At 37.8% G+C, this 23813-nt stretch overlaps 2 protein-coding genes across 3 annotated transcripts; one reads left to right on the top strand and one right to left on the bottom strand.

The window, feature by feature from the left end:
• The first annotated feature begins 1406 nt into the window (after window positions 1–1406).
• Window positions 1407–6014, top strand: LOC144638014 (uncharacterized). 2 transcript variants are annotated; one of them, XM_078497113.1, is made up of 3 exons: window positions 1407–1499; window positions 3512–3886; window positions 4422–6014. In XM_078497113.1, the coding sequence occupies exons 2-3, from the start codon at window positions 3518–3520 to the stop codon at window positions 5238–5240; spliced, it is 1188 nt and encodes a 395-aa protein (XP_078353239.1). In that variant the 5' UTR covers window positions 1407–1499; window positions 3512–3517; the 3' UTR covers window positions 5241–6014. The 2 variants fall into 2 exon arrangements, with proteins under 2 accessions (XP_078353239.1, XP_078353241.1); XM_078497115.1 differs by lacking the exon at window positions 1407–1499 and having other exon boundaries at window positions 3272–3886.
• Window positions 6015–8591: 2577 nt separating this feature from the next.
• LOC144638008 (neuronal acetylcholine receptor subunit alpha-5-like) lies at window positions 8592–19359 on the bottom strand. Its single transcript, XM_078497106.1, has 6 exons — window positions 19261–19359; window positions 17074–17222; window positions 11658–11702; window positions 11146–11255; window positions 10244–10482; window positions 8592–9858 (listed from the first exon to the last, which is right to left on the bottom strand). The coding sequence occupies exons 1-6, from the start codon at window positions 19307–19309 to the stop codon at window positions 9152–9154; spliced, it is 1299 nt and encodes a 432-aa protein (XP_078353232.1). The 5' UTR covers window positions 19310–19359; the 3' UTR covers window positions 8592–9151.
• Window positions 19360–23813: the final 4454 nt, after the last annotated feature.

Genomic DNA, 23813 nt, shown 5'->3' with positions numbered 1-23813 from the left:
ATATGCTTGCCAGATCACCATGTAAAGCATTATTGACATTTAACAAAAAAGAATGCCAGAATTGGCCAGAAAAGCCCTTATCATTGGGGGATCTGGAACCTAGTGTGTTGTCATGGTAACCAAATTGTAAGTTGAAACACAACTAGTTGAGTCTATGACGTCATCACTTTGGTGATTTGCATATTTTAAAAACTTGAATATCTCTGGAAAGAAAAAAATATTGGAAAACAGTAAACAGCATTTTTCTTCCCATAAAGAGAACTTGATAATATATCAAAACGGCTACGAAACGAACGATGCGAATTTCATCATAGTAGCACTTTGAAGCTGCCGGTTAGTTAATTACTTGGACGCGAACCGAAAAGACGATACCGGCGTGCACATAGAAGCTCACCTTACAAAAATTCCAAAGCACAAAAATACGATTGTTAACTTTCATCATTGAGCTGCATAGTGAACAACTGTATTAAAAGTTTTGCTTGACTGATTATTTGTGTGTGGTAGGTATATCGTATAGGTAGGTATATATAGGCTGTATTATTGCTTCTGTTTGACTTGATTAATTCTGCAGTACCTTATAGCCATATTTTCTCACTCGTTATGAGGTTGAAGATACTCTTAATACGACAAAAAGCCCCATTTGTGAAATAGCGTCTACGAGCTTTGGGTGTTTTCGACACCACGAGTAAAGTAAGACAAACTTCTTAGTTAAAAAAAAAAAAACAGTTGTTCTGTGTGGGGGCAAGTAAAATTGATTTGCTGATTAGCAAATGGAAGTTAATAAAGGTAACTAAACCGCCGAAACTAATTTGGAAAAGTTGAAGTTTCAACGGGAGCATACGGGGATCGGACATTTAAGGTTTGTGCCCCCAGTATCAAACAAAGTTTACGAGAATTGAGAGAAAAAACCATTAAACCTTACATAATGTAACCGATAGGGGATAATATCTGTTCAGAAAATAATTGTTATGATATTCCTTATAGAAAGGTACGATTTTTCTGCCATTCAGACTGCGAAGCCAGTTGGGGAACGACCCTGTTTTCAATGAATTATTAAAATGGTCAGAAAATTTACCTTTTTATAACAGAAGAAAATCAGAAAGGATATTAATTCATCTGTTTTCATTTCAGCCAATGTTTATCCCAAACGTTCACTACTAAGTAGACCATACTTACTCACACCTTTTAACTATACCCTATCCTCAAGCAAAGCCGAACAGCAAAAGCAGCTGGATGAATGTTTACTATTCAGCTCACAATATTGACTTCATCGCTAAATTTTTCCGACAAAACAAATCATACTATTCAATAGCTAATGATGAGGTTAAAAACATACATTTGACATGTTTTCACTGACTGATGGAAGTTAATTTGCACGCTGTTTTAGTGTTACCATAAACGTACGCGTCGAAGTCGAACAACACTGATTCACTTCATGACATCCGTTTTCATGGTCCTCGTTGTCATTATCTTTTGATTGCAGGGACTATTTATGAAAAGTAAGTATATAGCAGAGTATATTTACTGGTTAAATTTTGCTTTGTAGTGTATTTTAAAGTTTATGGAGGGATTTACTCGCCGGTTACGAATCCGAAGCACAAATGTTTTACGGCTTAAAATGAAATAGCGGTTCGAAGATGATTGTAAATCTGATTGAATTTTCAAAAGAGCACGAAAATGCAGTATAAAAAGGAATGCTTTGAAAGTAAATCAATAAAAAAGCATAGATCACATTGAGTATTCACCTACATAAAATACGTGGCATGCAATGGGGTCAAAATCTTTTGGAATTTGTTTGCTTTGCAACGTAAATAGAAGCATTTTGTGAGCTCCATTTTTTCAGCCATGTTAATACACAAAGTTTTGCAACGTTTTCTTTTTAATTATCTTACGTGCAGGTTTAGAGCCACCTTAAATCTTCGAAAAAATAAAGATAGAAACGTAGTTTGTTTTGTCAACACTGATTAGTGATTCATCCAATAGACAGCGTATCACAGTTTGAACAACACAGCTTTGGCTGATTAATTTTTTGTGTCACCTATTAAAGACACCATGACACCCTAGCGCGAAAAAACTGTATACCTTTACACTGAAAAACGTTTTTTTTTTCTATTGGAACATCTTTTCGGACGTTTTCGGCAAATGTTGGTGTATCTTGGGCACTTTGGACGACTTTTCAGAGACCGCCTCAAAACGAGGAAGTGGAAAATGACACCCACTTTGTGTCTTCGAGAATTTATCCTCGTGGAAGAGAAAATTTAAGACTAAATAATTCAATGCAATTCGTCGCTATGGCAATTTTTACAAAGTTCAGTAGCAAAACAGTAGGTATAAATAACATTTCGCAATTTAAAAACAACCAATTTCATTATTAAGGACGTTCGCGTAAAGCAGGCAGGAAATCAGAATAATAACTGACCCTCCCTTAGACGATTGCAGCCATGAACCAAAACATCAGTGTGGTGATGATGAAATGCAGAGAGAGAAAAATAGGGTTTTAAGAGGGTCAAAAACTATTATAGATAATTACTGAGGCTCACAGCAATATTGGGTATATTGCAGGCAGCTGATCATAAGGCCATAATGCTATGAGCCTTAGTAATTATCTCGAAATTGCGCAAAAAATCGCCTTGTCGACGAGGCCTCAGGCTGAGTTAGACAAACTCAGACGATATCCCGCAAGAGTTAGCAAGACAATTGTTTTAATATTAAAAATAAAATCAACGAAACGCATTTGAAGCTAGATAAACTGAAGTTGTGTAGCACTTTTCAAACCTTCCAACGAATCTTAGCATGCTATGTATATATTCGCGCGGAATATCTCTTAATACTTAGCCGATGAGGCCGCAGGTCGAGTCGGATACAATCAGATTGAACAAATAATTGCTTTTTTATTTAACAAATTGTCAACGAAACACATTTTGCCGATAGAATATCTGTCGTTATGAAGCGCTTTCCAAGCCTTCGAGCGAATCCTGGCAACCAACGTATAGCGCAGGATATCGGCTATGTACGGCTGACAGATAACAAAAAATCTGTTGCATTATAAACATACGTTAGTGCCTTTACTTGACTCACCACCTAGCACTGAAACTTGGATAATCTGTTAGACTCATTTTTGTGTATTAAGAGTACTATACCCTAAGAAAGACTTAAATCCGTAAATTGAATCCCTAAGTGAGACGGTGATCATACCCGTACCTTCCTCTTCACCTCGCAGAAAATTTGTATTATTTCAGTTTCTAAAGGCGTTTCATGCTTTTTTTAGGAATAAGTATAAGCAAAACAAAACAATTGTTTTTGTTAATTTTGCGCTTCTGCTACTGCTTCTACTTTTTTTAATGAGGAAAACATAAGAAGAATGAGGGTTAATATATTTTCTATGCGCCTATGCTTATGTTATTGCTTATCCTGGTGAAAACCAGCCTATAAAAATGAAACACTATATATTCACATTTCACTATATTCACATTTTTAACACTTGAATTTCTCCTTTATTTCACGTCTACAGAAAGCCATGCGTAAAATGATGCCAAAAAACGCCATGATGAGCCTCGGCTTGCTTGTTGCATTATTTGCCGTGTTGGGACAGCATCTTCTCTCCGCTCATGGAATCTGTCAAAAGTTTGCCTTTTTTATAGACAAGGACGTTGTTCCCGACTACGCCCTCGAAGGTCACGTGTTTAAAAGGGCAAAAGTGGACAGAGCCACTCAGTGCCACATGTTGTGTAAAGATGATTGTCGCTGTATATCAATGAACTTTATACACAACAATGATGAAAACGACTGCGAACTGAACAGCTTTAATAAAGAGATGGAACCAGCAGCACTTAAATATAGACCAGGAGCAAGCTACTATGATTTAGTCAGGGAATACACAGTTGGTGTAAGTGATGTTACTGAATTTCGCTTTATTTAAAGAAACACGTAATAGTGAGGTCTGTTGTGAGATTTAGCCAAAATTTGCAGGGAAAGTTTTGTAAGAGTTCTCAGCTCATGAAAATTACTTCCTTCTCAAACGTCCTTAAAACCATCTCAGTGTTCTATTTTGTTTTGAGTTATTTCTTGTTATCGTGTTTTTAACCTTATGAACTATTCTTAGGTTATATTTCGATTAGAAAGTTGTAATGTTGTGTATATTTCAAAGAAAAGGCCACATTATTAGTACCGCGACATAAGCTGTTAGCAATAATTATTTGCGTTTTGCATATATTTTTTTAGTTTTAATAATCTCCTAAGCTTTTCTAAATTATTCCAACTCACTGAACTAGTTCGAAGCAACACATTTTTAATTTACGGGACAAAAAATTTAAGCGATTGAAAATTTATCGTTTTGCATTGTGTCATAGTATAAATTGAGTAGAATAGCACAGCACAAGATATAAAAAAAATGCAATTAACTGAGTTTTACATTTGTATAGCATGGAAGAAGCTTCCTTCAAGGACAAGATCGCTGTGTCAATAGATGCTGTCGCCCCAATCCGTGTATTAATGGGGGGACCTGTAAGGAGATTTGTGACCCCACCACTGTGAGGTTTAACTGCACTTGCCCTGCTGAATATACTGGTCAGCGGTGCGAGAAAATAAAACACCCTCGAAGCTGCAAGGACCTGGTAACTAATGGCGCCAAAATATCTGGAATGTACAACGTGTACGACTATCAAAATAGCCCTTTTCAAGTCTATTGCGATTTTGATTCTGAGGTCAATTTTGTTTGGACACTTGTTGAGTCTTTCTCTCTTGGTAACGTCAACCAGCTTGATACAAAGAGGTTTGGTGTCGACTTTCCTGTCAATGAAAATGACGAAGCGATTAACTGGAAAATCTATCGATTATCTCTGTCCCGGATGCAGTCCATTGCTGGCGTATCAACCCATTTAAGAGCCACGTGCAACTTCCCTGAGGATGGTCTTGTGTATACTGATTACGCACGCGCACAGTTGGAAGGGCATGATTTGTTTGGCGCATGGAAAAGTAAGTGCCGCATGTACGAGTTTGTCAACATCCGAGGAATTGAGTGCCGCGACTGTACTGCAGGTACATGGCAAAAAGTGGACCGCATGTGGCATATCAACAGCCGTGGTAGTGCATCAGTTGGCTGTGAGTTTGATGGCAGGGAAGGATCTGTCAATACTGAACAGAACTTTGGTCAATATGCGTACACAAATCCTGCATTTCGATGCACGTCTAATCCAAACGCAACCACCCAGCATTGGATTGGAAGCAAGTTGTCTAATTAACTGCGATGGTTAAAGAATGCACGTTAACGAACTTGTAATTTTTTATTGTACCACGAGTGGTTTTATATTTGCGCTTATAATAGGAAATGAACTGTAATTGTAGCAGCATTACTGGAGCAGGCGAAGGCCCGTAAACTTTTAGAGGATTATCGTGCACATATATATTATTGTTATACAGCGCTACAAATAAGTTCATCATCATCATCATCATCATCATTATCATTTTATTTGCCACTTTAGAAATTAATACGTACAAAATAACTTAAATAGATAAGGCGAGGAGACCTCCAAGAAACCACAAGGCTTATAGGGGAGGCCACCTCGGGTTAGCAATATGTTAGTAATTTTTCTGTGAATGTGCAGCTAACGAAGTACGAATGTACGTACTTATAGAGTTTTATTGCACTAGTGAATTGTTTGTTGACCAACCAAACTTACTTGGTCAAAATGGTTGGATAACGACATTGTTTGTTGGTTTTTTTTTTCCATAATCATCAGTAAACATGCAAAAAAGACTTGACTAATATCATGATCCAGCTATTCTGGCTTACGCCTGGTCATAAACCAATATATGTAGTACAGTAGAACCCCGGTATCTCGAACTCTGAAGGGAAACGAAAAACAGTTCGAGTTATCGGGGTCGATTGAATATTTAATTTGCCAAGTTAATAGTTGATAGTTTATCGATTTTTCAGCACTTCATGATCAGTACACAGTACAGTGCAAGTCAAACTTATCTCGTGATCATACATTGTTATGATAAGAGTGAAAAAGACTGTCAGATACGTAATGTATTCGTTGCTCTAATTAAAATCAATTGCTGTAGTATTACACGACAAGAAGAGCTAATGGGATATTTCAATTCGCATCCGTGGCGAGCTTGCAAGAACCTGAATTCGCGTTATCGGGATACATTTGACCTAAATTAAGATCAAGGGAAACGCCAATAGTTCGAGTTAGCGGGGTTTTCGAGTTATCCGAGTTCGAGTTAAACGAGTAAAAATGACTGAAAAGTGGGGTTATATTAAATCTACGAGCGCGTCAACAGGGGCGCGGCCAGCTTTCTGAAGAGCTATATTCCTGACCGCTTCTTGAGGGAGTAGGGGGTGGGGGGGAGGGGGGGGGGAGGAGGAGGGTCCGGGGTATTGCTCCAGATAAAGGCCCTCAAATGTGCAATTCAGCAGCACCTAAATTTTGGCATTTCATCGCCGAGAATGGGCCGGCAATTTTCACTCACTGATAAATATAAACGACACATACCTATCACTTGCTACTTCATATTCGTGTGCGAGTATAAAGTGTCAATTTAACAATATATCGTTCCAGACGTTTCGGGCTTAGCCCTTCACCAGTGGAAGTCAAGTTGCTGTTTTGTTGAAAAATTTGCTAGCACCACGAAAAAAGGATTTAAAGTTCCAATGCAAGCTGCGCGCCAATGAGCGCGCGACGACTCACAAACAGTCAGCGCGGCTGACTGAATCCCAGTTTGAGGATGAGTCGCATTTCCTGGCGATCTCGTTGTTTGTTCCCATCGCAGAACATGATGCCACGGACTTGTGCATCTTTAATGGTGTGGCCATTTGTATTGAAATGCTCTGCGACAAGAAAGCCTGATAGGTTCTTCTCGATGCTGCGGAGTTGCTCAGCGAAGCGTTGCCGTTGAGTGCGGCCAGTTTCGGCGATGTAGTTCGAATTTGCAGAACAACGGCGGCAAGAGATGCCATACACTGAGCCGGTTGTTTCGCAGGTAAAACCAGGTCGAAATTCAAAAATCTGGGAGACCCCTTTTGTAGAACAGTTTTTTAAAAACATTTCAGAACAATGTCAGCTAAATCGGTCGAAAGGCGGCTGTAAACAAACTTTAAAAACGTGCGTGTGATAACCGCAATTTTTATTTTCGAGATATGGACATAAAAATCTTTTCAAGGTTAGTTGCACAAAGTGTGAGATTTAGTAACGTATTGAAAGATAACTCCAAGGATCGGCTTAACTATAGCGATAACTATAGCGATGATGACAATCAACATTGAACTGACATCTGAAAGATAGATACTCTGACAGAAAACACCACGGATATTAAATTGCTCGTTGGAGACGAAACGCATTTGGTTGGCTTATCCCAAAAAAATTGAGCGCATTTATCCCTTATCCCTAAAAGTCACAAGACTGTTATCCCGAAAATTGATGTGCAGGAAAGCAGTGAAATGCAAGTGGTAAGCGGAATACCAAGGGAAGGGGTTTGCCGAAAAACAGCTTATAATGCTGAAGAAATATCTAAATTGTTCTATTAACTCGGCCTGCTCAACTATCATCACCCCCTCTCCCTCTTCTTCTCGTGATGTACCATTATGCACATAACATAAAATACCGAAACTCTAGAGCTGCGATTAAACTGTTTGAGACGTCTTTGCATTTGGTTAAGATATCTAAACGTAATCAACACTAGATCCTGAGAAGACATGCAACCTATAATTAAATACAGGGAGTGGGTCATGTAAATTTCAACCTTCATTGAGGGATGAGTCAATCATTTCCTTTTTCTTTGCTAAAAGGAGGGGGTTGGTCATGATATTTTTTATCCACCACATTTTTTAATGCTCCGCTCCCCAACCCCCCTAAACTATGACACTGTCACACAGCGAGTTACAGGGGAATGTACTCACCGTTCTTAAAAGCTTACTTTTAAGTAAGTTTAAAAGCTTACTAGCAAAACTCATTCACGTCAGACTAGATATTCTAACTTCAATATATTTCGCCCACTTATCGAACGACAAACTGAAGGAGGAAGAACATTTACCGCGAGTGCCTGTCAAGCCTGGAACAGTTTACCGCTTTCTATGCGAAAAATACCAGCTCTTGAATCTTTCGGGAACTCTCTTTGAAAGAGAATTTTAAAAGAACGGCAGCTTTTAAATCATTTTTTCTGTAATTTAGTTCCACTTTTTAACCCTTTTTACCTTTTTAACATTTTATCTCACATTTCATGTATTTTATTCATTATATTATCTCATAGTTCATCCATAGTTTTAATATTCGTATTCAAGTGTATTTTTATATTTAATTGTAAATAGTTTTAGAGGGCCACTGGTTTGTTAGCATTTTCTATGCTTTTTAGTGCTACCTTTAGTGTTACTTACTTGCTTGCTTGCTTTACACTTGAAAGATTAATAGACTTGATGACGATGAGAGTGTCATTTTGTGTAGATAATAAACATTTTGTGCCTATCCCTCGTTCAATATGAAACTATTGCTTGTATGGCTTGATAGCAAGAAGCTCAGAGTATGACAGGTAAACATACCAACAATCCATTGCTTTATTTTGTGCTTGTTTTACTGATTCATATACAGCGTGATACTTGTGTAGATGAAGAAATGATTAAAATATCATAGGAATTATTTTTTATGCTTACATTCACACATTAATTACACAACTTACAATAATTACAGTGCTATACTTTACAATACTAAATATTAATTACAATACTTGCAATGGCACTACTTACACTGCGGTACTTGCCTTACTTGAAACAATATACTTACATACGATCACTTACATTATGGTCCACTAAGTTAACACACAATACGAGATGTGAGAGCGTGGATACCCCAAATAAAGTGGTCAGCCTGGATATTAATGTAAGATCAACACCATGCGCAGTTGATTGATTCTTTTTTACATCCGACCAATCTCGTCCACAGAGGGCAGATCCTCTTGTTTTGCGCCAGGAATCGGGACCTCTGGGTTAATCTAAAAGCCGGCCACAAAGGCAACCGAACCTGATTAGCTGTTGAAAACGTGTTCGTTTCACCACAATCGCTTTTTTTGACGGGTGCAAAAAATTATTCTGTCGTTTAAACGACCTCGGCACATACAGAAGATTGCTTTGACTATTATCTTTGATAAAAACTCATTACATTTTTGAAATAAACATTGCACAATAAGAAATCACGGCAGATAGAAAGAAGAACAGAAAAAACACATGATCCAGCCTGACGGACACTTTTTGCCAAGTTATTTCCTCCTCTTTCTCGTCCAGGCTCCTGGGCATGTTTGCTGTGGGCGATGTAGACCGTTCAATTGCATTCACGGATGTGGCGGGAGATTTGTCTGGTAGCTGTACCTCTGAGCTAGACACGTGAATTTGTTGAATGCTCTTTCTTTTCTTCCTGTTGCACAAGTTGAAAACGCTTTTCACCCACTCCGGGGGAGTGCCTTCCATGAAAAAGACCTTCAGGACAAAAATGTTGGCAAACAGGACTAAGGCTATAATGATCAAAGTGACTTGCAAACTTAGTCCAAGGATTGGAACGCCATCGGAAGTTTCAGGGAGAAAAGAAGGAATGAGCAGCAAGAAGACAGTCATGGCAAGCAGCATGGTGGTGACAAAGCCAATTCTCTCTCCACTCTCCACGGGAATTAAAAAGCTTGTCAGAGTGAGGAACATAAGCATTATGCTCGGAATGGTCAGATAAAACAAGTGGTAAAAAGGTTTCCGTGACATTTTTAGCGTGTAAACCACTTCACGGAAATCAAAAGGACAACAGTCTCCGTGATCTGCTAAGCCGATTGCTGAGGAGATTTCGTCTATGTTCCAATCACCGTTTGAAACAAACCGATCTGCAAATAAACAAAATGAACGATTTATATAAACATTACCAAGCGAACTAAATAGACAGAAAGGCTTAGGGTAGAGAAAAAGAACAAAAATAAACATCAATACCATTGATGTAGACTGCATGAACAACTGATTATTTAACAGACCGGCTCGGTGAGAGATGGGCCAGCAAACCGACCGACCGGCTGACTGGGCTGACTGACTGACTGACTGACCGACTGACGGACGGAAGAAAGGTTAAGAAGGACGGACCGGCTGACTGACTGACTGACTGACTGGCTGACTGTCTGACCGACTGACCACGGACTGGCTGATTGGCAAGCTGCAGGCTATCATGCTGGCCGACTGCCTGACGTAAAATAATCATAAAGTTCGCGATATACTTACTGGTATAATCACCACTTGTGTCTTCAAACAGTTTGATATTCATCCTGTCAACTCCATATGTATGCGAACCAAAGCCCAGTTCACAGGTCTGGTTGTCAAATGGCCAGTTACCAATCTCTAATTTGCAATTGGCTTTAAACGTAGCAGGTCCACGCCACACATTCATTCCAGTATCGTCCACAGACACCTCGGTGACAAACTTTGTTCGTCCTCCAGCTAAAGTAACGCTGTCATCTCCACTGAAACCAAGAAGAAGATTACAACGAAACTTAAGCAAAGGCCAGTGCTTAAGTTTTGTGATTTGTTTTTGGCTTTTACTGGGCAGAATTTTATCATTCTTAGGAATCTATAATTCCGTTTGCACGTATTCTACAGTTCAGCTGCCTTCCTTAGGGCTTCATAAGGGGAATCAAAACAGTTAATTACAACCATTAAAAAACGAGGATTAAAAAACCTTCAACAAATTGGCTACTAGTTTGCGGAAAAAGCTGTCTATAAAAAGCCTCCACGTGAATTTGATAGCACAAGGCGAATTAACAGAGATGTAGCCTTTAGAAATTATAGATTTCTGCCATGGGTGTATAAAAAATTTCCTGGTTTGTTTTCGGCGGGCTTTTTGTTTTAGTCGCCGCTCACGATTGGGTCGCAGGGGTAAGATAACATAACTCACATGCAGTCTACTGGTTAAATGGATTGTCTGTGTCCTTTGGCCAGAGAAGTCGCTTATTGGGAAGAGCGTTAATGGAATCATAGCTGTAGGTAAAACATCTTACTACAATCTTGACTTTCTGACGTTTAAGTTAGTATTTAAGCAGAATTGTTTACCATACAGACGTAGCAATCTCAGTCAAAAAGTCTTACTAACACAAAGAAAATAAATTGTTTCATATGCAAACACTCACTTGTTGAAAAGAGAAATATCTGGTACCCAGATCTCATCCGGGACAAACTGTACACGATTCACACCTCCAAAGTCGTTTGGTTCCCAAAAAAAGAAGTCATTTTTCCATCCCTGTGGGATAAAGCAACTTAGCCTGCGTAGCTGGAGGTATTGTTGGGTTTTAAAGCGCCCACCAGCAAGCGGCGAAGCCGCGGTGGGCGCTTTAAAACCCAACAATACCGCCAGCTACGCAGGCTAAAGCAACTTTGAATAAGAAAAAGTCTTAATTTTGATTGTATTTACTGTTATTTTACAACCATGAAGATGATCGATATGAAAATTGAACAGAATTTCCATAATATGGCTATTTTTTGCATTTGACAAGTAGCTAAAAGGTTTACAGTTTTCTTTCACTACTCCTCGGCTCATCATTTACGAAACCAAAAATTAATGACTTTTCATCTAACCTTGCTGTTGAGCTTAAATTTTCCATTTGTGATATGTATCAATCAAGCAGAAAAGTTAATAACATACCTGTATTACCCAAGTGTCTAAAATAATTGTTTGCTCCTTAGTGTCCTTTCATATAAGGATAAAACAAAACAAAGTGAAATCACAAGAAAATTTTATCAGGAGGAAAACAGTGCTGTGTGGTTTTAACAAGAAGCTTGAGAAGCTCAAAATTAGGTGGCCCATAGTGCAAGACGAATTTAACCCTTAAATTACCACGTTTCTGGCATTTTTTCAGCAGTTTTCTGGGCTTTGGCAATCTTTTGAACTTCGTGATTGCATATAAGACGCTCAAGTAATTAATATTTGCTGTTTCAAGCACAATGTGCTGGCATCATTAAGCTAGAATGGTGGGTAGAGGCAAACTTCTGAAAGAAACCAGAGGTGAGAGATGATTTGACGATGATTGGAACGCCAAAAACATTTGTATCGGAACATGGCGGTTCATGAATGAAATTGTCTCTCTGGCCGTTCTGTGGATGGATTCCGAGACCTGCCAAGGCAATTTGGACAACTTGTGACTTCCAAAAAATGCAGTCGGTGCAGTATTTTGCCGGTAGGATTGGGTGGCTCGACACTTATAAAAAACGTATGAAATAGAGGTAGGTGGACTTGCATTTCGCCGACAAGGCAGTTTTACCCAGGCATTCCTTTCGGTCACCAATAAGGCTATTACAGGTTTGCAAGCATTGCTCTAATCGAATGGTAATTGCTCAGTCTGCTGAAAGATTGATGAGAACTTTTTTGGGGGAACGGAAAGGAATAGGCTTGAAGTTTGCTGCAAATGTACACTTTTGGATTCAGAATTACTTTTTCATTAAAAGAAATTGGAGGCAAAGATGGATGTTTTTTTGCTGTTGTCCTATGGAGTAAAAAACGGGCATTTTCGGATTTGCTGCAGGAAAAACAGCCATATACAACGGAAATATAGAGCTGTAGTCAGTTAGTTGGCTTTTAAAGCTATGAAAATTATCACATTGCCAGAACAAGGGATCATTACTATCATGTGTCCAGATATGCGAAGACTGCAGATTTTTTAATCACTGCTGGTATTTTCTACGCAAATATGCGATGTTGGTAGTTTAAGGGTTAAATCGATCATGGTTAAAATGAATGTCTTACGGTACAACAAAAATAATACTCTCGAGATAGAACAACTCAGGCCTAAAAATTAATTAAGAGTCAATTCTCTGCTTTCTTAGAATAGAAAATAGTTTCTCGATCCTCTTATCGTTTTGCTTTATACAAAAGAGACGTCAATATATTTCGTGACAAATATTCCCGTCTCACTTTTCTTGCCTGTATTTGTCTTAACATCAGTGCACTCAAATGGGTTGCCCACGTAGGCAAATTTAAAACTTATCTGGGATGAATCGGTGATCATTTTTTTATTTGTTACCGTGTGCACAGTTGAAACAAATTTTAACGTACACTAAATCATCTCTATTCAGTGTAGTTATTCAGTGTAAAAGTGAGCTTCACTGAAGCAAAAACTACTTTAAACGTAGCTTTTTAACTACTCTAAAACAATATGAGTCAGTTTGTATTCACAGCCCGCGCTTGAGCTGAATGGGCTAAACATGATTTTCAGAACAAGTTTAGTTTAATAAGTTGATTTTGTTCAAGCTTTCTGCTTTGTCGTCGCTCAGCACTTCGCAAAACGTCACTTATACTGTATGAATTTCTTCTGCCGAGAAAATTTACGGCTGAAAGTCGGAATAAACTCACATCAATTAAAAAATAAACTCCCATCTGACAGAACATTGGCAAGGCCTCACGGTAAAAGATTAGAAATCGACTTTATACGGCCGAAGAAAATCAACTTACGATAATAGATAATGAGTAAATCCATAGCAAAATAAATCCAACTCAGGGAAACAAAAAAATGAACTGACATGTAAGTAAAATGTACTATGTATTAAGATAAAATACCTAACATCCTAAACCATACGAAATTTTTCTCGATTCAGGTTGCTTTTGCTCCATAAGTTGCATTTACATGAAAAGAAGAAGAGAAGAAGGAAATTGACCCGTTCTCTTAACCCATAGTATGCTGAAATTACTCCAAAAAACACAATTTTTTTAACCGTTAAATTGATTTTTTTGGCGCTACGGTGCTAAATTTTTCTACACTTTGCTAAAAAGGAACTTTCTGACACAGCAGTAAGTTTTTAAAGAAATTTCCATGTAAAAATGTACAACATTTTACTTTGGCACATGCGCATAAGCTGGAAATTTCTACAGCTCGAACTTTCGTGACATGTGGAAAGTTATGCCTGTTGTTTTCGGAGAGAGAGAAATGTCGTTTTGGGTACGAAAAAAAGCCAGCTACTATTTTCGAGAAGGCAACAGCGGCTCCTTAATTCGTGTAACAATATTTCGTTCCCTAAAACTTTCAATAAGGCTTTAAATCGCACAAAAAGCCACTTATAAAGCGTAATCAAAGATCTCTTCGAGATATCGACTTTTTTTTGCATTCAGTTAGTATGAGTAGAAGGTTTATGCTGGGCATTGTTGTTCGAACATATCATGGAAGAATTCAAACGTCTTTCAGTTCAAGCATTTTTTTTATTTTCGCGGAGGAAATGCTGTATTTGTCAGTCGCGACGGCTGGGTGCTTTGCGACTCATATACTTTGGCTTGGTTAAAAAGGCGGAGGGAAGGCTCAGGGAAGGCTCATTTTTCCGTTGAGCGAGAAAAATAACGCCTGATCGCAGGTTAGGTTACGCACGACAGAGTTACCTTTTGTCTCGTCACGCAATCTTAACCCCACATTGAGAAGTAAATTTTCGTTTGAATATTACCAAAAGCCGCTTCTCCTCGCGTTATTCTTTACCTTACGGCTACACATGCCATTTCTAACGACTACATTTCCAGTAAAACCGTTGCTGTTTATTTTTCTAATGGCGATGCATTAACTTCTGAACAGAAGAAACGTTTAGCCTTTAGGGACGGCCATTATTTTTTTGGAGGGGGATGAAAAATATTGAAAAAAATTGTTTGCAGGGACTGAAAAGACAAAATAAATTGTTTGCAAAAACGATATGAATGATAAAAAATAGTAAGAATTTAAAAAAAAAAAATGTTTGCAGAGGTGCATATAAAACTAAAAAAAAAAAACTTTGCAGACGAACATTTTTCATCCCCCCCTCCCAAGAAAATAATGGTCCGTCCCTTACTGCTTCCACTGGAAGTAATTTCACATCAGGCTACAAAAACACTTGTAAATATCACTTAACACATTTAATGATGTTGCAATTAGCGAAGCGCACTAATGACGTCACAGAATTTGATCCCCGGCGTGAGTCAGAAAACAAAGAACAATGTATGGTTGGCGGGCACTTCGGAGGCATATTTAGCAATTGTTTCACAAAACCCAGGCACAAAACCATGGCCAGATTGGCTCGGAATTCGAGAGAAAGCCTTACCTGTGCAACGTAGGAAGCTTAAACCGTGGTTTGAAACAAAAGGTTTGTCAAACAGAGCTATAATTCAATAAATGTGTAAAATGTTTTACTCTCAGTTATTGAATGGATTATAAAGGCCCGATTTGCTGCCGGGATTTGCTGAAAGAAAACATTTATTTTTATGAGAAATGCAAAACGTTTACACTGTTCTTAGTGGCACATTTTGCAACACAACAGAGCTAACCTCAGATTTATGCCACCACAAAATTACACAAAGAAACGCTCGTCCGATCGGTCTCCTTGCCTGACCCGAATATTTAAAGAGGTCAATTTCGTTACACAGTTGTCGCGTATTTAATATAGACTGATCGAGCTCGGCAGCTGTAGCTGCAGTCTGTAATAGTAATGGGGATAAATTTAAATTATTAAAATCAAACCCTTCCGTCAATTCCATTAGAAAGGCGTTTGAATAGCATAATATTTTCGCCCTCTATCTATCATGTGTCGAAATGAGATCGGATGGCCGGCGATCAGTGCCGTCAAATTCGGGAAGAATTCTGAATTTCTTGCAACCGACGATCTTTCCGGGGCCTAAATGAAGCGAACATACAAGTGCTATCCTTCGCAATTATATAATTCGATAGTAATTCGCTATCCGCCGCTTAAATTTCTCGGCAGCCTGAAGAATTTTGCGGTGGGAATCAAGGTGTCATTGCCTGGGCCATTTTTTGGATACCTTCAATCTGTTTTTCACTTACTAAAGCAAAAATGTTTGGAATCTATCATTTTTCGAGTCTTTCGAGAATCTCGGCCTCAAATTGTGCCTTTCTCGCCCTTTTTTTTTTGTCAAGAATGCGTCCCCTCTATACAAAGCCTTTGCCGAAACTAAAATTGTTGTCCGACTCACGCGGGGGGTATCATACGGCGAAATCTATTTTTAGTAATAGTGCGCTTCGCTAGATGATGTTGCAATTCTAAATTGTGCAACTCAGCAGAAATAATCAATTGTCACGAAATGAGTTCCCTTTGGTTAACTATTAGCAACGTTTTAGTGTGTGAAAGACTTGTACGAGTACAAATTTGCTTTGTTAATCGTTTTAGGTTAAATTAATATTAGCGCCTAAAGACTTGTACCATGACAAATTGCGTTCTTAATTGTTTTAAACTTTGCTGCCTTCGAGCGCTGAACCCCTTACATTCTTAATTGGTTATGTGACGTAAGATTTGGGCTACTCACGTTTTTGATTGTTATATATCGTTTGTAAATTTGACAAGTCACGTTTTTTCTACAAGAACGGAAGTGCTGAAGCACAACTATAGAGTGACACTTTACAAGTCACGCGCTTTGATCACCCACAGCGGAAAGTATTCCCTTGCGAAATTAAAACAGTCCCTTGAGAGTTAACAAGAATGCGATCCCTTCCGGTTCAGATTTTACCCAACGTAAACGCTATTCTCCTACTTTTTGCTTGTAAACAAGCAAAAAAAAGCACTGTTCTGGCACCTATAGCAAAATTTGCTCGTTGAGTTCCCCTTAAGATAAGCACTATTCTGTTACCCCTTCAGTTCGCGTTTAAATTTTGCTCTTTATATAAAAAAGAAAATGAAAAACTGGACCGTTGGACTGAAAAAACTGTTCTGTTATTTATATATTTGTTTATATTAAGTTTTCAAGTGAGTGTCGTAAAACCAAAACAAAATTAAATTACAACGGTACAAACAATCCAGTGAACCAATCAAAAATTGATGTCAATACATGTAGCCGGTGCCAAGCGCGGGAAAACATGTGTGAGCGAGTCACTGGTTGATTTTGGTTTAACTTCTGATTGGTCGAGAAAGTGCCGCGAGTTTTTTTGAACTGATTACTGAGTGTAGAAATACGAACCACGCAAAAGTAAATGGCAATTACTCTAACTCAAGTAACAATCGCTCATACATGCCCTGTATCACATGCCTTAACAATTTTCCATTTTTTAACGTTCAAGTTCAGCGGATTCTTTAGATATGTTATTCACACACTTGAATGTACTTACCACTTTTACAAGTCTGCTGATTTTCATACCAAACGATACCAATACCACTGTTTTATTTCCTATCACTGGTCGGACGTTCCTGTCATAGTTAGTCAGAAGTTGTTCGCGGATTTGATGCTCAAATGAGAAGTTGGATCCGCCTAAAACGCCTTTAAAAAATTAACTGGTGTTAATTGTTAACTGATACAATTTGCTGATCTTGCCATCACCTGCCTGCTGACACAAACGTCTTTAATTGTCCCCCGCCACTTTCACAACAATAAACAACACAATCTGTTTTAGCCAAGAGAGAAGTTTATTTCTACAACCGAATACACGAGAGTAGGAAAAATCAAGAGAGAAAAACAACACGTCGAAAAGGCGCGTTTGTTATGAGAACGGTGAAAGTGTAGTTGAATTCTAATACTATAACCAAACCCTAGTAACCTAGAATGCGGATGTGTCGCATGGCGGCTGTTAATTAATTTCTTTACGGCAAACTCCGAAGGGGGAACAATAAAAAAAATTGTGGTTTTTGCTTGGCGAAATGTTATTTATGCCTGCTGTTTTTTTCTGAGCTTTGTAAAAAGCAATTTGCATAGCAACGTATTCCAGTAAATTATTTAGTCTCAAAATTTTATCTATCCATTCTTGAAGGCGAAATGTAGGTGGCATTTTTTTCTCCTCGATTGAAAAAGGTTCCTGAAAATTCGTCCAAAATAACTGGTACAAAACGCTCAAAATTTGCCGAAAAACGTCCGAAAGACTTTTCCCGCGGGAAAAAGAACGTTTTGGAGTTTAAAAGTATACAATAGCCCTTATGCATGTTACGTCAGACTGGCTAGTTTCACCACCAATTCTCTCTTTGAAAGTGCAAACTCGTAAATTTTATCATGAACGAATTCCCAAAGCAGCAAAGATGAAAAGAATGCTCTCGTGAAAACTTCATGAAGGTGGCGAAAGGTTGAGAATAATTTGCGTAAACGAGGCTTGGTGGTGAATTTTGAGCTTATGACGTTATTATGCATAAGGCCTATTTTGTCACTAGAGAGTTTATGGTGTTTTTAAAGCGTACCACTTGATGCGTTCTTGTTGTATCAAAAAAGTCTGTCAGCATCAGTGTATAATAACATATAATGTGTTCTTGCGATAATGTTAAAATATCAACCAAATAGGTGACAGTAAAAAATTAATCAACTAAGGGTGTGTTGCTAAGAGTGTGCAGTCCACTAAATGAATCATTAATCAGTGTTGACAAAACAAACTACGCTTCCATCCTACGAACGTTTGAAAATTTAAAGGTGGCTCTGAACCTGCTTGGCAGATCTTTTTTTAAAACGCTGCAAAACCGTGTCTATTAACATGCTGATAATTATTCAGTATTGAGGAATTGGCGGTCAACGAGCTCGTTTTTGAGTTGCATACACTTGTAACTAAAATTAAGGAAGGGTTTGAGAGGTTATACTTTTGCAATGTTGACTTGTTATGTTATGTTAACAGATAAGTAAATGTCTTGTTCGCGAACGAAAAAAAAATAAAACAGGAATACATTAAAGAGAAATTCTCATTGACGTTTGGGTTTTTATGTCGGAGAAAAATGTTACTATGTTTGTTTCATTTGGTAGATATTTTGTTTTTAAAGTAAATGAAACTAAAAATAAAAACAACAAAAACACGAACGAAGGATTATAGCTATAGCACGGAGAATCGCCATTAACACCTTTACATTAGGTGTTTTTTACGCAGTAGTTTTTGAAATGCAAGCGGAATATAAAAAGAGGAAAATATGCATTGATTTTTCTTTCATTTAAAGTTTTGGATTGCAAAAAAATGAGGAGCACAAGAAGATTGAGTTGTCATTATCACACAATGCTTTGTAAAGGAAACAAGTTCCAAAATATCTATCTAGGACGAAGATCGTATATGTTTTTATTTACCTTATTTGCTGCTCACGGAGTTTCCTTCAAATGTTGTTTAATTTCAAGCAAATATACTTTTATGTAAAAGGCAATCAGGTTTGTAATCATCTTAAAACCGTTACTTCATTTAAGCCGTAAAACTTTTGTGCCTCGCCCTTGACTAACGACATAAGGATTCGTATCCGGCTGCGAGCAAATCCCTCCATTAACTTTGAAATATAAGCTACAAAGTACTACTTTAACAGATTAATTGAATCAAGTAAATATACTGTGATATATATATACTTACTGTTCATAAATAGTCCCTGCAAGCAAAGAATAACGAGAGCGAAGGCCATGACAATGGACGGTCCTGAACTGCATCAGTTTTGTCCGAATGAGGTTCGACTTCACGCGTAGGCAATGATATCAGCTTGCAAAATGTTTTGTATTGTTGTGCAAATTGACTATAATCTATTGAAAACATGATTAATTTATGCTTTTAACTCAGTAAGCTTCAGCAAGCTATCGAATAGCATGGTTTTTTTGAGTGGAAATAATGAAATCAATTGTGAGCTGAATAGTAAACTTTCGTCGCGCCGATTTTGCTGCTCAGATTACGTAGAGCATAGGGTATAGTTAAAGGTTTTGACGATAAGTTTAGAAGTAAACAGTTGGGATAAACACTGGGTTGGAATGAAAAATGTAGATGAACTAATTCCCTTTCTGCTTTCCTTGGGGTATAAAAACTTTAAAGGTAAAAATCCTGATTAATTTTAAAATTCTTTGAAAACTAAAAAATTCCCTTACGGTTTTCGCAGTCAGAATGGCAGAAAACCTGCAACTTAAAAAAACAAAGCAATCTATAACTTATTTTCTGAACAGTTGTTGTCCGCTATCGGCACGAAATATCATTTTAAAAGATGCAGGTGTTATGTTAATGTTAGTCATCTAAGTTTTCATTGTTTTTTCCTCTCCATTGCAGAAAACTTTCAAGTCTAAGGCTACTCTTTATTTTATACTCGGGGCAGAGATCAAAAATGCCCGATCCCAGTATGCTCGTGTCGAAACGTCAGCTTTTCAAAATTCGCTATGGCGATTTATTTACCTTTATTAGCTTCCAGTCATAGGGAGCCCACGCGCTTATTTATTTGTGTACGCTCATATTATATAATCTTCAAACGGATTAAAAGGTATAAATAAACAAGCCTGATGTCTTCTTGAATCTGTTGACTTATTTTGTGAGGCATTTTGCGCCGCGATCATGCGCATTTCAGTGTAAAAGGGCATTGATTTCTGTGAAGTATTTTGACAGTTCGTTTGTGAAGTGTTTCATAGCAGCGAGTGTTAGATTAAAGATAGAAACTTTTGTTCCTTTTATTCTGTTGTTTAAGTGATAAATCGTTTGACATTTCTATTTCAAATTTTGAAAAGTAATGACGGGTAAAAAGGTTTAAAAACTTAGTACTTACTTTGAGTTTTTTTGGCAGTCGGTGTTGCTTGTTTTGTCCCTTTGAAATGGCATTTCTTTTGCACAAAGTAAAGTTGTTCTTTCCAGAGAGATAATGTCTCCATTTTTTACTGGTTTGGTTCAATTTGCTGACATAATGAATTTTTTGGCTGATTTGCAGGATTGGCGAAGTTACGCCGAAATTAACTCCTATCATCAACAATCGCCCATAGGATGTTAAACGGTTACATCGAATGATTGAGAATAATTGGTTTTTAAAACTTCCGGTTTATTTTAACTTAAAGGGTCGTTTCATATCGTGAAAAGGTTGGGTCATATCTGGAACAGTCTTCCTTAATTCTATTAGGTCATGCACTCCGGAGAAACCAAGCTTTAGAACGTTGATGTGGCTTTTCAAGGATAACTAAAATTGAGTAAAACTAATATGGTTAAAACTAAATCCCGGTTCTTTTGCTTGTGATTTACTCAAAAAGCGTGGGCGTGTAAAGATTTGTTTAATTAGCAATTTTGTGTCGTATTTGCCAACAATCCCATGGTGAGCTTGCAAAGAATTGTTAACCTTCCGGCTTCACCTTGCGTCGTGAAGCGAACCTAATAGCTGCCTGAGCAATATATTTACCCGCAAAACACACTTTCCACGCTAAGGTTTCATAATTGGGTTAATAAATAATTCACTACCCTGTAGGGAGGTCCGAAATACAAGAAAGAAAGGATTTTGTTGTTCAAAATTTCATTTGCTGATGATTCAATCTGCAAATTAAATTAACAATCCTGAGACATTTTCAATGCACAAATTCAAACCAAAAATGTCACGTATCCAAAACACTCTGAATGTAACAGAGGTAATCTAGGCATGATAAAGAGTGTTACACACACCCTGAGGTACAAACCTTTATGCTGAAGTTCTCATATAAGCTAGATTTGTTATTACGTTAGTATATCTTGTGGTTTAGTCAAATTTTGGTTAAATTTGTTAAACCAGTTTGATTTTTATTTCCCTTTGTCTGACCACCTTTTCTTTTTGAGAATAATAGTGTAGCTAGCAACACAATAATTTAGTTAGCAGTTTACAGTGCAATACTAGATCAAGAATAAGCCAGAAGATGTCTATTTGTCACCGTGAAAAGTTTGAAACTCGCCCAAAGCAAAACCAGGTTTCAGGCTCACAAAGAAATGCCAAATGGGGCTGCGGTACAAATGGTAGAAGCACTTTTCCCCGACAACAACTAAAAATAGGCTGCTTAGAAAGATAGAATGGAAACTGAACAAATATAAAAGAAACACTAAAGAGTAGACACACTTACACATTGTGTACCTATTTTTTTGTATTTGTCGCGACTTCACCTCAAACGTTATATTAGACAATGCTGCTATGTGTCTATCGCGTTTCAACATTGGCTCAGTGCTATTACGTGGCTCTCATCATAGTTTCGCGTTTCAATGTAGAAAGGAGAAACGCTACAGAAGCTGCATGTTGTTTGACCACTGACAAAGAGCAAAATAACTATTCAAAGTGGCTATGAGCCATTAAACTCGGAAAATTTATTATGAAACAAGAATCGAAAACAACAAACTGACAAATAGAGATTTGCTAAAACAAATGCTGTTAAACTTTCCACAATTCAGTTCACTTCACTTAGTTTCATTGTCATCTAGCTGCTCATCGAGAGCAGGCCGAAAGGGCAAGAGATAGAGTTCCCAACGGTTGCAAATTGTTTTCTTTCTTTTTATTTTTCCTTTTTGTTTTTTGAAGGTTAGGCAAAATAATATAATCATTAGAGAAAGTAAGTTTTGGTCTATTTCAAGAAAACTGACATTAATACAATATTTCGGCTGGTAGGTAAGCATGTAGTACCGTATTTATTCGGCTATAAGCCGAGACCCTAGTCTTTTAGTTTTTGGAACCAGTTAGACTCTGACAAAAAATAAACCCAAATCATTTGGCTATAAGCCGAGACCCAATTTTTCCTTCAAACTATAAAACAATCCACGTGCAGCGAATCAACATTTTCGTTAAATCACAACTATGTAATTGAAAAACAACAAATCACTGATAAAGAATGAATTTATTAACAGAACCGTGCACAAGCGTGACAAAACATTCACCTGAGTTCAGAATCCCATCTCAAATCACGCATTCTTCTGCAGTTATCGATCATCATGCCAAAAGCTTCTGGTTTTCAAACAACGAAACCTTCAAATTAAAAGTTGTTGCCGAGGTAGAAACAGTTCAGAACAACTGCAATATCGCCAGAGAATACGGGATGATTCCTGATGATTCAGTGAATCTTCAGTTCGTCGCAATTCGCCAGGTTGCTAGCGAAAAAATCAAGCAGATCCAGCGAGTGAATTTTAAATGTCATCAAAACGAAACGTGACTGATAAAGAATGAATTTATTAACAGAACCGTACACAAGCGTGACAAAACATTCACCTGAGTTCAGAATCCCATCTCAAATCACGCATTCTTCTGCAGTTATCGATCATCATGCCAAAAGCTTCTGGTTTTCAAACAACGAAACCTTCAAATTAAAAGTTGTTGCCGAGGAAGAAACAGTTCAGAACAACTGCAAAATCGCCAGAGAATACGGGATGATTCCTGATGATTCAGTGAATCTTCAGTTCGTCGCAATTTGCCAGGTTGCTAGCGAAAAAATCAAGCAGATCCAGCGAGTGAACTTTAAATGTCATCAAAACGAAACGTGACTGATAAAGAATGAATTTATTAACAGAACCGTACACAAGCGTGACAAAACATTCACCTGAGTTCAGAATCCCATCTCAAATCACGCATTCTTCTGCAGTTATCGATCATTATGCCAAATAAAAAGCTTCTGGTTTTCAAACAACGAAACCTTCAAATTAAAAGTTGTTGCCGAGGAAGAAACAGTTCAGAACAACTGCAAAATCGCCAAAGAATACGGGATGATTCCTGATGATTCAGTGAATCTTCAGTTCGTCGCAATTCGCCAGGTTGCTAGCGAAAAAATCAAGCAGATCCAGCGAGTGAACTTTAAATGTCATCAAAACGAAACATGTGCTGTTACCAGTATTTGTCGAGAATTCTCAATCCAATCAAACTCTTCTGAAGTGGTGTCTTTAGCAGAGAAGTCGTGGTATTTTAAGTTTTCGCTTTTGAACAAAAATATTACATGCAGCCGATTTCTGTCAGATCGTGTTACAATGTTTACCAAGCGCGTGGGAACAACTGCTTCTGATTGGCCAGTTTCTGGTGTCGCGACAACAAGTCAAATAGATCGCTTCCTTCTTGACCCTTCTTCTCTTGAAAAGTCACGTAAGCAGTGATTCTGCAAATTAACTAAACTTAAAGAAAGGAACTGAAGGAAAGAAACAGAAACAGACTCAGGCAGAAAACTTCATTCCTAACGTTG

The sequence above is a fragment of the Oculina patagonica genome, chromosome 14, assembly GCF_052425735.1.
Source record: "Oculina patagonica isolate OP01 chromosome 14, crgOcupat, whole genome shotgun sequence".
NCBI lineage: Eukaryota > Metazoa > Cnidaria > Anthozoa > Scleractinia > Oculinidae > Oculina > Oculina patagonica.
The sequence above is the reverse complement of the archived record's forward strand: the minus strand, read 5'-3'. Positions and strand labels throughout refer to the sequence as shown.

Bases quoted from the DNA above. Each gene is read 5' to 3' on its own strand.
- LOC144638014 (XM_078497113.1), top strand. From the start codon at position 3,518: ATGCGTAAAATGATGCCAAAAAACGCCATGATGAGCCTCGGCTTGCTT. The intron at 3,887-4,421 runs GTAAGTGATGTT...ACATTTGTATAG, and splicing joins TCAGGGAATACACAGTTGGT to CATGGAAGAAGCTTCCTTCA.
- LOC144638008 (XM_078497106.1), bottom strand. From the start codon at position 19,309: ATGGCCTTCGCTCTCGTTATTCTTTGCTTGCAGGGACTATTTATGAAC. The intron at 11,703-17,073 runs GTAAGTACATTC...CTTATATGAAAG, and splicing joins TCAGCAGACTTGTAAAAGTG to GACACTAAGGAGCAAACAAT. The intron at 11,256-11,657 runs GTATGTTATTAA...TTTATCCCACAG, and splicing joins TAGACACTTGGGTAATACAG to GGATGGAAAAATGACTTCTT.